Genomic DNA, 18,265 nt, shown 5'->3' on the forward strand with positions numbered 1-18,265 from the left:
GGGCTTAGCAATTTTCTTTCAAGCCGGGCTTGGGTAAATTTTTAGGCCCATATTTCAGGTCGGGCCGGGTCCCAGTCCTTGAAAACGGGCCTAAAATTTTGTCTGGGCCCGGTCCGGCCCATGATCACCTCTATTTACTGAACAAGTATAAATAAGTTTATTATATACTGCAATAGTATGGCAAAAAATGTGATGTGGACAAAGTTGTTTAGTATTTTTTTAATGATATTATTTTACTATATTTATTGTATTATGTTTATATGTTTTGATAATTATTTAAAGTGGACCACCTTAGAAATTAATTATCGAAATGAGTTATTCGCAACTCGGGTGTCTCATTTCTGTATTTTAATAATGTTTTTCCTATTAGTGGGATAAAAAGGCCCAAATACAAATTAATTACCGAAATGTGTTTTTTGCAACAAACTAATTGAACTGATTTTTTTTGAAATTGCAAATATCTAAATGGGTGATTTAATTAATGATGATAATCACATATAAAAAATGGTTAATGTGATAGTAATAAAATTGTTATTTGTTACTCACGAGTCCCTTATAAAAAGTTCAAAGTCATTTACGGAAGTAAATTAGGTTATATTAACTAATTCGTAATTTAATATTGTTAGAGCCCATACCGCGCATTGATAATATTGTATATGGCCTCATCCCATACTTGGAATTAGCCAGATTCAAATCAGCGACATTGATCTGGACGTTTGATTTGCGGTACGACTTAATATCTGCTTTAGTCAAGCTGTGGTGCCTAGAGACCCACACATTTCATTTTCTGTGTGAGGAGTGCACCATCACACTAGAGGATGTTGCATTGCAACTCGGGCTCCCAATCGACAGGAGTGCAGTTACGGGCATAAGTATGATATTTGAGTCGGTCGCCCTTTGCTATAACTTACTGGGAGTCTTGCCCGGTGATGCAGTGTCAAAATTTACGGGTTTACGGTTTTCATAGATGAAGGCCAATTTCGAGTATTTACAGAGTATTGCCATTGAGCAAGAGGTAATGTGCACTGCTCGAGCATACATTATGCACATTATAGAAGGTGTACTCATGCCGGATGCAAACAATAATAAGGTCCACTTGATGTATTTGCCCTAATTAATTGATTTGCATGACATCCTTTCGTATAGTTGGGGTTCAACAGTACTAGCTATGTTGTATTGTGAGCTTTGTTGGATGACAAAGCCTCGTTTCGCTACACCAAAATAGGCTTTTAGTGTCGCTTGGACAAAAAACGCCAGTAAAAATCGAGCATTAGCGGCGCTTTATAGAAATTGCCACTAAAGATCGAGCATAAAACGCCGTTAAAAATGAGCATTCGCGGCGTTTTACAAAAAACGCCACAAAAAACCAAAGCCCAACGGCGTCGTTTTCTTACCTTTCGGGGCTTTAGCAGTGTTTTCGAAAAAGCGCCGCTAATACTCGGGGTTTTAGTGGCGTTTTTTAAAATGCACCGCTAATGCTCGAGGTTTTAGTGGCGTTTTTGGAAAATTGCCGCTAATTCTCGGTGTTTTAGCGACATTTTTTCAAAAGCGCCGCTAATGCCTGGGGTTTTAGCGGCGTTTTTGAAAATTCGCCGCTATGCTGGGGGCTTTAACGACATTTTTGATAAAGCGCCGCTAATGCTCGGTGTTAGCGGCGTTTTTTAAAAAGCGCCGCTAATGCTCGGGGTTTTAGCGGCGTTTTTAAAAAAGCGCCGCTAATACTGGAGGCTTTAGCGGTGTTTTTGAAAATGCGCCGCTAAAAACATTTTATCTTAATTGGTTTATTTATATTAATTAAATAAAATTCAATTTATTTCTAATTGAATATTTAAAATCTTTAAAAAAAATAATGACACGTAGAAATAATTTGAAATAAAACACATGGAAAAATTAAAATACTGTTATTTAAAATAATTTTAAAGTTTTTTGGGTACAAGATTACTGATTGTTTTTTAATTTATATATTAAAAATTTTGTTATATAATCGTAAAAGAGATAGTATTAATTTTATTAATTTTAAAATATTGAATTAATTATCACTATAGTTTAGGGTTTTTGATTTAGGGTATATGATTTATTTAAGATTTAAGGCCGGTTTAGGAGTTACTATTTTAAGGTGTAGGAAGTATGGATTTAGGGATTATGGGTTAGGGATTATGGTTTAAGGGTTGGGATTTAAGGTTTATGGGTTAGGTGTTTAGTGGTTAGACGTTAGGGGTTAAGAGTTAGGGATTTAGGGTTTAGGAATTCAGAGGTCGAGTTAGGGTTTTGGGTTTAGATTAATTATTTTTTTAATTTATATTTTAAATATGTTCTTATATAATTGTAAAAGAGATAATAATAAATTTCTTTACGATTTTTAGTTTAGGGTATATAATTAATTTAAGATTTAAGGCCGGTTTAGGAGTTCATATTTTAAGATTTAGGGAGTATGGATTTAAGGAGTATGAATTTAGGGATTATGGATTAGGGATTATGGTTTAAGGGTTTGGATTTAAGGTTTATGGATTAGAGGTTAGGGGTTAAGAGTTAGGGATTTAAGGTTTAGGGATTCAAGGATCGGGTTAGGGTTTTGGGTTTAGATTAATTATTTTTTTAATTTATATTTTAAATATGCTCTTATATAATTGTAAAAGAGATAATAATAAATTAAATATATTGAAATTATGAGTATAGTTTAAATGAAAAAGTTTTATACAATTAATTAATGTTTTTATATTTAAAAAATTTAATCTAAACCATTTGATATATTTAAATATTAGTTTAAATAAAATTAATAAATAAGTTAAAAAAAGTAATAGATTGATATGAATATTTAGGTATAATTATTTATTTTGGAGATGACCAAATTATAAGAAATAAAATTAAAATACAAAAATAAAATAATTTTTATTCAAAATAAAAAAAAATCCACAAAAGATAAACAATAACGGCATTTTTTACTTTAAAAAATCATTTTACTTTAAAAATCGCGCCATTTTACCCCAAATTTTCCCCGCTGAAATATTTTCCCCCAAAAATCCATAATCTTTCCACGACCAACAATATTTTCTCAGTTGCCACTCTCCAACAAACACTCTGCATTCCCATGGCTGATGAGACCCCAAAGGCCACTCCACAGCTTCTCACTCCCTTCTCCGTCGTGGTGCCTTCCCCTTTCATCACCGTAAAAAATAGTAAAAAACAGCAGAATGATGGAATAACTAAATCCAAATCCCAACTTTTCTATGTTCTTATAGAAAATATTTGATTCTCCCTCCATCTTCCAATCTTTTTATTTCCCTTCCCATTACAAATCAGTTTTCCATTCCAAACCCTAATAAATGGAACCTTTGGACCCTCACTCCTTCACTGATTCTCATCACCCTTTAACCACCGACATCTCCCTTTTTCTTTTCTTAGACTTCCCTTCTGCCACTATCTACGCCATCGCTTTCTTCATCCTCAAATCCCCTTATGTCGGTCAACTTTCTTTTGATACCCGTTCCCTTTCCATTCACCAAGTCCTTTCTCCTATTACCCTTTCCCCTCTCCCATTCTCTCTTTCCTCTTCAGCTGACCCTATCAAAGGAACCCAGCTTTCCATCTCGCTACCAGACGACGATGTTTTGAACTCCTTCTTCATCGTTTTCTCTACTTCCCCTTCTTCTTCTGCTCTCCAATGGCTATCCCCGTTGCAAATGTTTAACAAAAAAACACCCTTTTGTTTATACCCAATGCCAGTGTATCCATGCGCGTTCCATTTTCCCATGTCAAGGCACTCCCGCGGCGAGAATCCGTTACTCTGCTTTGCTCAATGTCCCTCGAAAGTTATCCGCCGTTATGTTCGCCCACCATGTCGATAGGAGGTCACCGGTTTCTGGTGAAGGACATTTGCATTTACTGCCTGGCGGGTTTAATTTGTTGTGGTTCTTTTTCCTTTTTGCGCCTCTCCCTTTTTTTTTGGCTTTCTTGGTTCTCAATTTCTCAATTCTATCCACAATTGTATGGGGAAACCAAAGCACTACCGACCTCCGGCAAGTTCTTTCGAACTTTATTGCTTTCAAATTGGCGATTTAAAATTTCAAATTTGACTTATTTTAAGGATTTTTTTTTCTCATAATTTATGGTGAAATTTTACAGGGAAAGAAAAAGGAAGGAAATGCTGCGAGATATGTGACGAGGTCACAAGCTATTAAAATCCTTCAAGTTAGCCTTTCGGATTTTAGGTTCATCTCTTCTTTCTCACTTTTATTAATTTTTATTATTATTTAAGCTTCCTTTATTTGCCTTCTTTTATCATTTTTTTCATGTTGTTTTTAGCTTCGAAGATTAATTAGCTAAGAATTTGAAACTATTGAGCTTCATTAAGCTAAGATTAGTTCATCAGGTAGCAGTTAGCTGCTACTTTTGCTAACTCTTTTACTAACTGTTTTTTGCTCACTGGAGCAAAGAGAAGAAGTGTGTAGGGAAAATATTCTTATTACTAGCTCGTTTTAGCTCACTGAAGCAAAGAGAAGAAGTGTGTATGTAAAATATTCTTTTTGCTCACTGAAGCAAAGAGAAGAAGTGTGTATGGAAAATAAGTTTAAATCGGTATAAATAAATATAATTTTCCTTTTAGCTCGTTTCTCTTTTACTTGTTTTTTTTCCTTTAATAAATCCTGTGAATCGTCACAGGTCCTCGAGTTCAACTACATAGTACAAATCCCACCTCTGAACTTCATTTTTCCTTCAAAATAAAGCTTCGATTTGATCTATTTTAGTGAGACAAATGGCTAAAAATCTTATGCATGCTTTACAATATAACAACTATGGCAGAGGCGCTGCTGTTTTGAAGGTAAAAATCTACTTCATTACGATGATTTATTTTGCTTTTCTTTTTCTTTTTTGTACTTTTTTTCTTCATATAATTTTGTTTGGTTGAGATATTAATTCGTCTTTTGAATGGAGATTTCAATTAAGGTTGTTAATCTAGTGTTTATATTGATCTAAGTTTGTTCTTCGGATTCAAAATTTGATCAGTTAAATTTGAGATTGAAGAAAGTATGAAGATGATTCCAATGTGTGCCGTGAGTTACTAAGGAAGTGGAATTTTCTGGAATGGAAATGAACTAGGGATTTGGTATTCGGAATTAAAATTTCACAAAAAGGATCTGAGATTGAGAGGTTGACTTGATGGAGAAGTTAAGTGTTGACCCATTTTATCATCGGATTCAAATTTTTATTAGTTAAATTTGTGATTGAAAGCATATAGATAATTTGAATGAGTGCCGCAAAGCACTAGGATAGTGGAATTTTATGGAATTGAAGTAAATTAAGGATTTGCTGAGACGGAGAGGTTGATACTTTACAGTGAAGTGTTTAAAATTTTTATGTGGACCTGCTTGATATAAACTTGAAAAAATAATTGGCAGGGACATGATTTTATAACGCTGTGAATTTTTATGCTTTTTACAGCATGTTGAAGTTCCGATCCCAACTCCAAATAAAGGTGAAATTTTGCTTAAACTGGAGGCAATTAGTCTAAACCCAGCTGACTGGAAAATATAGAAAGGGATGCTGCGCCCATTTTTACCTAGAAAATTCCCCTTCATACCTGGTAGTTTATATATTCTTGAGACTCTTTCTTTTTATAAATGATGTTTAAACCAGACTGGTAGGGGTAAGTGTCCAGATAATGGCTTTGAACCGGTATAGACTGGTTGAACCGATGGTTTACATTTGTAGAGGTTGCTTTAGTTGCAACTATTGATGGGAAAAATTGTGTCTAGTTGTTAACTCAAGTTATCATTAAAGGAAAAAAATTGTCTACTTGTTAAGGCATATCTTTTTTTTTTTATAATTTAACCAACCAAATAATAGACTGGTTTGTAGGTCTCTTAGTTTAAGCACTTGTGGTTATTTTGATGGTAATTTTTGGCATCCTATTGTCATAGAGCTAATGCTTTTTAAACGTGAAGATTTGATATCTCAAATGAAAGTTGTCTAGCTATATACCATTTGCAAGTTATATTAAAGAACCTATCTTCACTAAGCTTTGTAGTTTTCTCTCTGTTGATATTTGGATCACCGCATTTTAATCATCGGTTAAAGATTTTTATTTTCTTGTGCAGCAAGTGATGTAGCCGGAGAAGTCGTAAAGGTTGGACCAGGAGTCACAAATTACAAAGTTGGGGATAAAGTTGTATCTCTTCTTGATCATTTGGTAAGTTCTCATTCTCATTCTTAACATTTGAATTTCATGATTAGGGTTTAACGAAGCTTCTAGCAGACAATGCGCCAAAGGCCATGAAGGAACAGAAATTAGAGAGCTATTTCGGCCGCAAGATTGTCATCGATGCCAGCATGAGAATTTACCAATTTCTCGTTCGTATATTGTTCCCTCAAAAAGAAAAAAAATGAAAGTTTTCTCTTTTATATCCATTTGAGAGCTAAGACTAACTAATAATTTTTTTTTAATTTTGGGTTGACTGTAGATTGTGGTGGGTCGTATGGGGACTGAAATGCTCACTAATGAAACCGGTGAAGTTACTAGGTTTTTAATATATTTTTCTCTTCATTCATTAATTCTTTTTTATCTTACAAAACTATCGTTAGCTGATTCTTATTTTATTTTTTACCTTTTCAATTACATTTTCATTATTTGGTTCATAAAATGTTTACATGGGTTCTGCTGGCGTAATCCAATCATTTGCAAGGTATGTTTACTCGGATAATTCGACTTCTTGAAGTTGGGTTTAAACCTGTGTAATGTGTTTCTTTCCCTTTTCTTTTCATTTCCTTAGAAGTTAATTAGTCAGTCATTTTAACACAGATATTTTCTGCCTTATGCTTCCTATACAGTACCACAACCCAAAGGCCTTTTATTTGCTAATGCTTGTGGTATTTTCTTTCAGCTATGTTTTTGATGGGCAACCTCCAGATTTGAAAAAACAAGAGCTTGGTAAGCGGTAGTTTATTGCAAATTATTCAAATTGTTTTTTGCTGGTTTCCTTCAATATGACCGGAGCTTGATGAGTAGAACGTTGCTTTTTCATAATTTTTATACTAAATTGTCATGTAGTTACTCAAAGAGGGCTGATGCTACTGAGGATTTGCAAAAAGCCATGGAGGTATTTTTTTTTGGTCACACATGGAGTGATAAGTAAAGTTTTCTTTTGTTGTCTCACCACTACGGAAAATTAAGGCGCTGTTGTTTTTATTATTAGACTGGAAATAAGGACATTGAAAAATTAAATATGTAGCCAAAATTTTGTCACTTATCAGTATTAGATACTCGTAGAGTTTAATCAATTCAACGCTGCAAGAAAATTGAAGCGTATGTATAATAACTGTGTTTGTAGTAGTAATTTTTGTTATATAATAATGGAAAGAATATATGTTCTTGTCCCGTATAATGAAATTTATTTTTTTTATTTTTTGTTAGGAAATTTAATTGTTTATGTTAATATTAAATGCTATATACATTATTTTATATACTAATGATCTATAATAAATTAAATAATATAATCAATTTAAAATAAGGTTAAAGTGTAAGTTTGTTGCCATATTATAGGTGAATGTTGAAATTTATTATTATAATTTATTTTACTTTTGTTGTTAATGAAAAGTAATACATTCAAAATAAAATTTGACCTTTCTATTTGTTATTATAAAAATTCATTTAATCAAAATGCTTTTAATAAAGAACAGTACTTTTAGCGGCGTTTGTGATAAAAGCGCCGCTAAAGGTTATGCTCTTTAGCGGCATTTGTGATAAAATGCTCTTTAGTGGCGTTTGTGATAAAAATGTTGCTAAAGATCATGTCTTTAGCGGCGTTTGTGGATAAAGCGCCGCTAAAGGTCATGCGCTAAAGGTCATGCTCTTTAGCGGCATTTGTGATAAAAGCTCCGCTAAAGGTCATGCTCTTTAGTGGCGTTTGTGATAAAAGTGCTGCTAAAGATCATGTCTTTAGCGGCGTTTGTGGATAAAGCGCCGCTAAAGGTCATGTTTTATAGCGGCGTTTTTTCACATTAACGCCGCAAAATTTAGCGGCGTAATTTATCGCGGCATTTTTTGCGGCGCTTTTGTGAATAATTTTAGCTAAAAAAACGCCGCTAAAAGCCTGTTTTGCTGTAGTGTTTTGTAAACATAGGTGACTACCTCATATTGCTGCAGTCTTGGGCACTTTACTGGATGCCTTTCTTGGCATTAGTTAGTCACCAAGCACATATATTTCCACTCGTGAATAGGTGATAAAATTTAAGCATTATAACAATTATTTGACTGTTATTCCCTTGTCTACTCACATTCACTCACACTTGTGGTGCATTAACACACCCATTATCAAATTCTAGACAGTGGAGTGGTATCACAGGGATCGAGTAATGTGACAGTTCCGGTGCATACAATACATCTCGGCATTGTCAGGTGAATTGGGGAAGATCCACGGAATTAACAAGAGGGGAAACAAGGATTGAACTGGGCGGTAATGCATCAACAATATATTACAGTGTGGAACAACCAGATGGGGCGAAGACCTCATATGGATCTTTCTTTCAATTTGGATCCTTTATTAGAGTATATACAGTGGTACTTCAAGATAGGGAAACAGTATTTATTTGGTAGGCAATCAATGGTAGCCCCCCACACATGCCACGACTTGGGCAACCCTATTATCCCCTCTTACATCCGCCTCCTGCACTCGAACTTGAATTGGAGCCCTTGCCTAAACTTGAGCTGATGCCCGAGTCTGGGGGTAATTGTTATCATTCGAACTTGGGGGGTCGATAATTATTTCTAAGGTTCGTTAGGCTATGGATATCATTTGGAGTTTTTCAGATCCAGTTCTGATCATCTAGATCCGAGATCATTGATGTCGTTTGATATCTTCAGCCCATTATCACCACAGTACTCCACTCCTCCCGGGCAAACATTTGGGGTATACGATTTTTTTACTATGTTTAACACACTCTAGACTCGGGGTAGGATAACTTTAATCGCTGTTAGCACCCGCAACGTCAATGCCGGGCACCACAACGATTTATCCCTAAGACCACACCATTGAATCATCAATTTTAGGGGTTTCTATAATTTCAATGTTCAAGTTTGTATTTATTTAATTATATTAATATTTGGGCATTCTAACTCAATTCTCGTGGATCAAAATTTTGAGCTTATGAATAAATTTTTTTTCATATTGATATAATTTTGATCTCTTTTTATTCATTAATTTTTTTATATAAGTATTTGTTTTTGCTGTTCAAAATTGTTTTGAGATTTTTTATTTCTTTTTTAACAGATTTAGTATTGAAGATGGATAATGAATTTTTCGTATGCGTTTATTTCGATGGAGTAATTTTGAAAACAACCGTTGGATGTATGTTTAAATGTCACCAACAAATAGCAATGAGATTTAATAGAAATGTCTCATTTGATGATATGAAGGAAAAAATTAGTGCAAAAATTGTTAGACGTTGTAGGAGAAGTGATAGAGGGTTGCGCGCGGACCAAGATCGAGTTGCCATGTCACGAGAAAACTCCTACGAGGCTCTAAACGAACAGATCTAAAACGAAACAGAAATTAAAAGATTAGGACTTTGAATTTCCAGATCTGGAATAAAAAACCTAAAATCAGCAAAGAATCAAATTGAGAATAGGAATAAGTGTTAATAAAGGTTCTTGGGGATTCAAGAACATGTAATTGAACCCAAAGAATACTCCAATCTGCCGAATCTGAAAAGAAAGACACAAACAGCAAGTTAAATTTCCCCAAAATTCCAGTAATCAAAACAACCCAAATATGAAAAAAAGAAATCGGCAAGAATAAGGAATTTAGAGATTTTGAACGAATTTTGTTGCCAAGAACAAAAGGGGCGATTCGATCTTTAGTAAAGAAGAGGGCGAATCAGATTTGGAATGCTTTGGAACGCCTGAAACGCAACAAGAATAGCAAACAAAGTGATTAAATAAAATCGACACAAGCAGAATTTAAAAGAAAAAATTGACAGCAAGAAATTAAAAGATAAGTCCTAAGAAGTCTTGAAATCCTGAAAGATATCACAACTCCCTTCAAACGACTCTAATCTCCCCTCCAAAGAATATTAATGGCAAGAAGAAGGCTGAAGATGGCTCCCACAATCAAAAGATTGTTAAAACAACTTCGAAAGAAAACTCAAGAGAGAATTCTTGGAGAAAAACTCAAGGAGAATTCTACACTTAAACAAATCTGAAATTTTTAATATATTTGAGAAGTTTTCTACAAGGGTGGCCGGCTATGCCTTTAAATAAGCCTTATAACTAGTCCTAATCTCATTAGGAAAACTTTAAAAAAAACCTAATTAAAAAAATAATAGGGAAATTCGGCCAGGCATTTAATTGGGCTGTTTGGGCCAAATTTTAACATATAATATTCCTAAAGCCTAAAAATTAAATTAAACAATTAAAATGTTTGCAAATTGGGCCCTTTAACAATTTGGCCTAATTTTCAACTAAGTATGGGTGGACTTCTTTGTTGAGCTTGGAATCCTCTTATTGGGCCTTGCCTTCAAGAACTTGAGCTTGTAGTCCATCTCCGACTGAAATTGATTCGTTGATGCTCGTAACGGAGATCCAATGCGCTTTGGCTGCAAGATTCGGTTTCTTGGACCAAGATTTCCAAGATTTGAAATCTTGATTTTCTTGATTCTTGAAATCGTTCCAAACAGCAAGATTGTGCCAAGATTTGGTTTCTTGATTTTCTTGAAAACAAGAAAGTGATTCTTGATTTTCTCATTCTTTTGTGTATGCATCTAAGGCCTTTGTGACTCGTATCAAGAAGGATTTTGAAACTTTTCTACAAGTTTCCAGTTTTGACAAATCCCATCAAATTCATCGAAATGGAACTTGTAGACGATGAAGACGTGGAGACAATGGTCACTCTTTATTGTAGGAATCAGAGCTACCAAAATGCTCCGATTCATCGATTTGTTTTATAATAATCTTGGGTAACACATGTTGCTCATAGACCCCGATGCAGCACACGCAGCTGAGTTCTGGGAGTACCCAGATATACTACCTGCTTACCGTAAATTTCGATTCAGAGGAGTTGTTCGTGGGCCAGAGATTTGAAAGTAAGGAAGAATGCATATTTGTCATTAAGCGGTATAACATGAATACATCAGTGGACTACAAAATCATCGTGTCTAAACCAACATTATATTTTGGAGAGTGTTGGAGGTCAACGGAAGGCTGCAATTGGCGAGTACGAGCCGCATTTGTCCAGAAGTCTCAGATGTGGGAGATACAAAACTTTGTTGGGCAGCACACATGCACTTCTACACGTATGATAGAGGATCATCGAAAACTTGATTCAAAAACTATCTATACGTGTATCATGCCAATGGTGAAGGGCATGCTGACCATTAAAGTTTTAGTACTGATTGCCAAAATGCAGACACGATTCCAATATTGAGTATTATACCAGAAGGCATGGATAGCTAAATAGATTGCAATGGAGTAATAGTATGGAGATTTTGATACGTCGTAAAATGAGCTACAAGGATGGATAGCTACTATGTAGGAATACGTACCAGGGACTGTCATTGAGTTGCAGACACGACCTTATTATGGCCCGGATGACCAACTACAACCGGGAAAAAGAATTTTCCAACGGATGTTCTGGACGTTTGATCCATGCGTGCACGCATTTCCCCACTGCAAACCATTTGTGCAAGTAGATGGGACCTGGCTATAAGAAAAATATACATAGATCTTGCTTCTTGCGGTTGCTCAAGACGGGAACAAGAACATACTCCCGATAGCATTTTCCTTTGTGGATAAGGAGAATATGGAATTGTGGGAAATCTTCCTTATGAACCTGCGAAGGTATGTTATTAGTAACGATAATATTTGCATCATCTCTAATAGAGGGAAAAAATTAATTACCACCATTAGGCATTTCGGTGTACCGTGGAAATCTGTTTACTGCATCCGGCACATCGCGGCTAACTTTCACCGAGATTATAAGAATGCAGATTGGTAGAGGCAAGTTGTGAGAATGGGTAAAGGATGACCTTATATTTTCAATATAAGTTTTAATGTTTTAGGGCGAGACTGTAACTTATATTTTCTTAATATATATATAGTGTACGAGCTAGAGCTACACATTTTTTTGACAAAGGATGACTCGACTTGAGAGTGACATAAAGGGTGAAACGAACACACCTTTTCGACAATAGTTGGGTACCATGGAGCCGTGGTAATGGACTCAAAGTTTCTATAAGGGCTTTCGCTATGGTTATATGACCACCAACTTGGCGGAGGGGGTTAACTCCGTGTTGATGAAAACACGACATCTTCTGATTTCATCTATCTTCTAGACTATGTTCTATAGGTTGCCTACCTTGATGCCAAGAATGGGGCAGCAACAAGTCAACCAGATGGAGGCAGGACACGTGTGTGCCGAAGATGTTATGGATGCAATGGTTGCAAACTATCGGATGGCGAGGTCAATGAATGTAGAAGTATATTTACGACGTCTTGAAACGTTTCAAGTTACAAGGACCATTGGTCCTCGACCCGGTATACCACCTAGGTCCTATGAAGTTGTTCTCCGAAACAGACAGTGTGATTGCAGGAGGTTCTAGACGCTTCATTATCCCTATGCACATGTTGTGGTAGTTTGTGCTAAAGTCTCTCTCAATTTTGAACAATTTACCGATAAGGTGTACACCCTTGAGTGCACGTTGCATGTCTGGGAGAACCAGTTCCCCGCCCTGCCTGACCTATCTACATGTGAGGTGCCTTTGACAACTTTTGAGCTTGTCCTAAACAAAGGGCTACATAGGAATCCAAAAGGTCATCCGCAATCATCCAGAATCCATAATGAAATGGACATTAGGGAGAAATCGGATGGGAAGCTTTGTGGAGTATGCAGATTAGCTAGTCATAATCGGAGTAAATGCCCGCAGCAAAACTACCATATTGGCCAATCATCGCAATTGGGTAGGAATTGAGCTAATGTAATCCAATGTATGTAATTTATATTACAAAGTTTGTTCTTTATTTTAATGTTGCAATTAATCTAATTTATATTACAAAGTTTGTTCCTCGTTTTAATGTTGTAATGAATCTCAAATAAATAAATATAAATATTGTCCTTTTTTCATTTATATTTTTGTAGAATAAAATAAATACAAACTTGACTATTTTAATTGTAAAAACCCCTAAAACTGATGGTTTGATGGTGTGGTCTTAGGGTATATTTTTGTGGAGGTTGACGTTCACGTTGCGGGTGATCGCGGCGATCAACGTTCTCTTCACCTGCACATGAGGGTGTAAGAAATATAGAAGAAAAATCATATGCCCCAAACACCATCGATAAACTTAAGCCAAGAGGAATGGAGTACTGCGGTGGATACAAGCCGAGAGGAGTGAAGTACTGCAGCAAATACAAGCTGAAGTAAGAAATTGCACAGTTATAAAGGAATGAAAAGTCGATGATTTTTCCCACAACCTAGTTAGCTTGTGATTGTGATGACAATTATGCTAATGATGTCCAACCTGTACAACCTTTAGGTATGTTTGTTATAATTTATTACTTTTTTGTTCAATATTTATTATAGTTTATTCTGACATGCATATAATAATTAGAGAGTATAGATTAAATTTTAGGTTTTGAAATGAAATTCATGCATATTTATGATGGTCGTTATGGAAAAAAAGTTAGTTCTTATATTATGTCGGCTTTTTTATGTTTGATATGTGAGTTTTATTCAGATAAAGGTTTAAATATGTACATGACCTAATTAGTTATTTTTGGTTGTTATCTAATTATGTAAAGCTCTTGTAACCTCCCAAATCAGGCCTAGATGTTATTGCTAGATTGAGAAGGCTACATTAGCCTCCGAAATGGCTAAGCTAACGTACGTTACTTTTATAGACCTTAAATAAACTCATTTTAGAGAAAACCGTAGTTGTACTTTGAGTTAGCTTAAAAGCATTCTTTCATTAGGTCGTGTAGGATTCATTTTATTGTTGATAATGTTGTTTTAGAAAAACTGTTTGCTTAAGCCTGATATCATGCATTATCCAATTATTATGCTTGAGTAATCCATGCATGCAAAATTCTAGAAGAAAAGTTACCAAGCCACAGGCCAGAAATAATTAAAGTTTACAAACCAAAACCAATAAGACTTAATAATCCTTATTAAGAATAGTCCGAGGTCCAAGGTGATTCTCAGTATGCCAGGTCCGGTCCTAGTTTCGAGGTTTACCGGAAAAGTTAAACACTATGGGGGTGAGCTTATGAAAGCTCAGTGTGAGTCGAACAATTATTTAAACAGACAAAAACATCAAATACAGTGAAACATATTAACATTAACAGAAGAAAATAAAACCATCATAGGAATTTCATATCATTACATAGCCATTATCAAATTGATGTCAAATGGTGTATGAGAATGGGACATCATTCATTCGAGTAATAATCATTAATTTCGATACCATTAATATAGCACAATACAATACATATCATAAATCAATAACATTCGAATATGTTGTGAGCATGATGCAATGCAAAAATGTTCCTACCCATACCATCCGCTACACACCACGAGTTCCCCAGAACCCGTCATCCAAACTCCAAAACATTATGGGCTTAAGCCCGTTGCGGTTAAAACCATCGATAGCAATATGCAGAAAATTCTGCCAGTAAAAATGCAGATCAACTGCCTATATAAATGCGATAAATTGCCATTCCCCTCGGTACTCCAGGTGCAGTGCATTGACTACGAATAATGCAGACTTAATATGCCACCGTTACTCCACGAAACTCCTCTATCAACCATAAAATCCCAACCCAATGCATATGCAATATGTCACACTATCTCATACGTAATCATATCTCAATACTTTTCACATTTGAGCATGTCCCCAATAATCACATACTTTCAGTAAATGGAAATAGTGTTCCAATCTTTTAAATTACCATTGTGTTGGTATCAATCAATCATTCAATTTCACATATTTTACGAATTTTCATTGTGCATAAATAGCACCCTTTTCAGTACACAATATAAAGAATATATCATGCGTTTAAATCATACATAAGCTTAATATCTCAACACATTCTATTTATAACACCGCTAACCTGTATCCGTCACCGAACTAGGGTTAAGAGGCATTACCGAACAATTCACATCATTATACAAACATTTCATATACATTGATCATGTATCATCATATCATATTCATTCATAATCACATTGTCCCTTAAATAGGTGTACGAGATCTAAAACATACTTTTAAGAAGGTTCGGGACTAAACTCGTTTCACATAAAAATTTCTGAAAATTTAAGAATTTTCTAAGTAACAGATGTCCGATGCCCGTGTGAACAGCCGCGTGGATGAATATAGGCCATTTGCAAGGCCAATTCGTCAACCATAAGGGTCAACCCTACACAAGCACATTCCAATTATAAGGCCATTTACATATCAAACCTCACATTATAAACAAGCCAAATCTCATGGCTCAATACATTTCAAACATATAGGCACCAATAGCCAAAATCACTTATACATTTAACAAACCAACTAGCCTATACATGCCACATAACAAAAATTACAAACCTTTTAAGTACCGAAACCATAGCTGGATAGTGTGATGGGATCTCTGACGATTTCCAACCAGAGCGAGCCTTCGGAACACTATAAACATAGAAAAATAACACAAAGTAAGCTATAAAGCTTAGTAAGTTGATATGTAAATAGTAAGCAATCTGTTAACCTACTTTTACCAATCCTCACAACATGTTCTCAAGATAATACAATCAAAATTGCACATGGTTCCACTATTTACTCATGTTCACATCAAGCTATCTACTCGAGTCATAGCCACTTAATTATTTATATCTTGTGCTACAGAACTCCAAATTAAGGCCTGCTTGATTTTCCAAAAACTAGACTCACATATCTTCTTACCATAAAATTTTAAGAATTTTTGGTTTAGCCAATAAGTACAGTTAATTCTTCAAAGTCGTCCCTGTTCTGCTGTCTGATAGTTTCGACCCTTCTTCTCTAAAAATTAATTATCTCTTAGTACTGGATTCAGATGATATTCTTGTTTGTTTCACTTCGAAATAGACTTATTAAGAATTTTAATAATATAAATTAAAACCCATAATATTTTTATACAATTTATAATGATTTTCCAAATTCAGAATAGGGGATTCCAAAATCATTCTGACCTTATCTCACAAAAATTCAAATATCTCAAAATACAAGATTCTTTTGCTTACACTATTTCTTCTATGTGAAACTACACTCAATAAGCTTTAATTTCATGTCTTATTAAACCTCTACTGCGATTCTCACAATTTTTAGTGATTTTTCAAAGTTATACAACTACTGCTATCTAAAACTATTTTATCGCAAATTTTACTCTTTCATGATTTCTTTCATACATTTCATAAAATTTCGTTTCCAGTTTCATACGTCCTCATAAAAAGATATCATATTTCATCTATAAAAATCACATAGATCATATTTCGTTTCATTCTCAATCATATAATCATTTACATAGCTAACCTTAGCTTTCACAAGTTTAATCACTTGAATTCCCATATAACATTCAATTCATACTTCCATATAGCCAAATGAGCACATTTTGGTATACAACATATTTAAACACATACCTTTCTCATTTCATATACATGATATGGTATGAACTCACCAATTCGCTTTCATTCGATTCTCACATAGGTTCTGTATGTACCTGTCTTGCTTAACTCGATCGTACTTTCATTCTCAACTTTCACTTGTTGATTTCTGTCACGAATACCTTGCTTTCGTTGTACCATTACTTATAACCATGTTTCATCCACTTTTCTCGTTGAACCATTTGGAATATTAAAGGATACTCGGGGATCTCATACACATAGTACCGTAACAATGCCATATCCCAGATATGGTCTTACATGTACTCTCGTATTGATGCCAATAGCCCAGCCATGGTCTTACACGAAATCACATATTGATGCCAAATGTCCCAGACATGGTCTTACATGAATTCTCATATCGATGCCATATCTCAAATATGGTCTTACATGTAATCTCGGTAACCCTAATGTCATTACATTTGTAACCTATCTATTCGTAAGGTTCAACTGAGACTTTTACTTTGTCGAACCTCCGTCGAACATTTCCTAATCATTGTAATCACAATTAAATTCAATATTTAAGCATTCATTATAATTATATCAATTAAGCATTTAAACATGTATAATTTAATCCTTATTAAAAATACGAACTTACCTCATTCGCTAAAACGACAAATTAGGTCGACTAATTCGATACTTTGTTTTCCCCCGTTCTAGATCCAAAGCTCGTTTATCTCAATCTATATAATATCAAAATTTACTTTTTTTAATCATCATTTCATTCAATTTAGCACAATTTACACATTTTGGAAAAATTACATTTTTGCCCTTATTATTTCATATTTTTGCAATTTAGTACTTATCACATAAAATCACAATTGCATGAAATTAAACACAAACCCAAGCTAGCCAAATTTTCCATATCTTAATATCAGCCCATATTTTCAATTTATTTCACATTTTAACCACTAAATTTCCACATTTCATAATTTAGTCCAAAATTGACATTTTTCTCAAAAATCACTTTATAAAAGATGAAAATCTAACATCAAATGTTCATAATCTATAATAAATCATCAATTTACTCAAGCATTCAACAATGAAAACATGTTAAATCTTTAACAGTTTCAAATTCAGAGGCATGGGCTAGCTAGATTACAAAGCAACGATCTCAAAAACGTAAAAATCATTAAAAACAGGTTAATAATTTATACCTAATTGAAGGGGTTAAGGTTGCCGAATGTTGAACATAAAAATGGCTTTTTCCTCTTTAATTTTCAGCTAAAAATGGTGAAAAGATGAAGATGTTTTGTTTTTATTTTATTTAACTTATCATTAATTACTTATTTACCCTTTTACCCTTTAAAAACATTAATAATAACACCAATTGCCACTCCACTATCATCCACTATCTCATAAATGGGATATTTACTACATAAGGACCTTCACTTTTAAGTTCTATAGCTATTTGATACCTTTAGCTTATAGAACGCAACTTTTACGCTTTACGCAATTTAGTCCTTTTTACCAAATTAAACACTTAAACAGTAAAATTTATTTACGAAAATTTCACACAATAATTCTATCATGCTATAAACCGTAATAAAATGATAAAATAAATATTTTGGCTCTGGATTTGTGGTCTTGAAACCACTGTTTCGATTTA

At 34.4% G+C, this 18,265-nt stretch overlaps 1 protein-coding gene across 11 annotated transcripts; it reads left to right on the forward strand.

Annotated features, from left to right (window-relative positions):
• The first annotated feature begins 3,882 nt into the window (after positions 1-3,882).
• Positions 3,883-7,369, forward strand: LOC107899678 (flap endonuclease 1). Of its 11 annotated transcripts, XM_041091479.1 has the most exons (9): positions 3,883-4,016; positions 4,123-4,208; positions 4,660-4,819; positions 5,440-5,473; positions 6,096-6,124; positions 6,232-6,348; positions 6,459-6,517; positions 6,879-6,925; positions 7,046-7,369. In XM_041091479.1, the coding sequence occupies exons 3-9, from the start codon at positions 4,754-4,756 to the stop codon at positions 7,165-7,167; spliced, it is 474 nt and encodes a 157-aa protein (XP_040947413.1). In that variant the 5' UTR covers positions 3,883-4,016; positions 4,123-4,208; positions 4,660-4,753; the 3' UTR covers positions 7,168-7,369. The 11 variants fall into 11 exon arrangements, 2 of the variants coding, with proteins under 2 accessions (XP_040947413.1, XP_040947414.1); XR_005912165.1 differs by lacking the exons at positions 3,883-4,016; positions 4,660-4,819; positions 7,046-7,369 and having other exon boundaries at positions 5,440-5,581; positions 6,096-6,187; positions 6,254-6,348; positions 6,459-6,925; XM_041091480.1 differs by lacking the exons at positions 3,883-4,016; positions 4,660-4,819; positions 7,046-7,369 and having other exon boundaries at positions 5,440-5,581; positions 6,459-6,925.
• The last annotated feature ends 10,896 nt before the right edge of the window (positions 7,370-18,265 follow it).

Source organism: Gossypium hirsutum, chromosome D04 (genome assembly GCF_007990345.1).
Source record: "Gossypium hirsutum isolate 1008001.06 chromosome D04, Gossypium_hirsutum_v2.1, whole genome shotgun sequence".
Taxonomy (NCBI): Eukaryota; Viridiplantae; Streptophyta; class Magnoliopsida; order Malvales; family Malvaceae; genus Gossypium; species Gossypium hirsutum.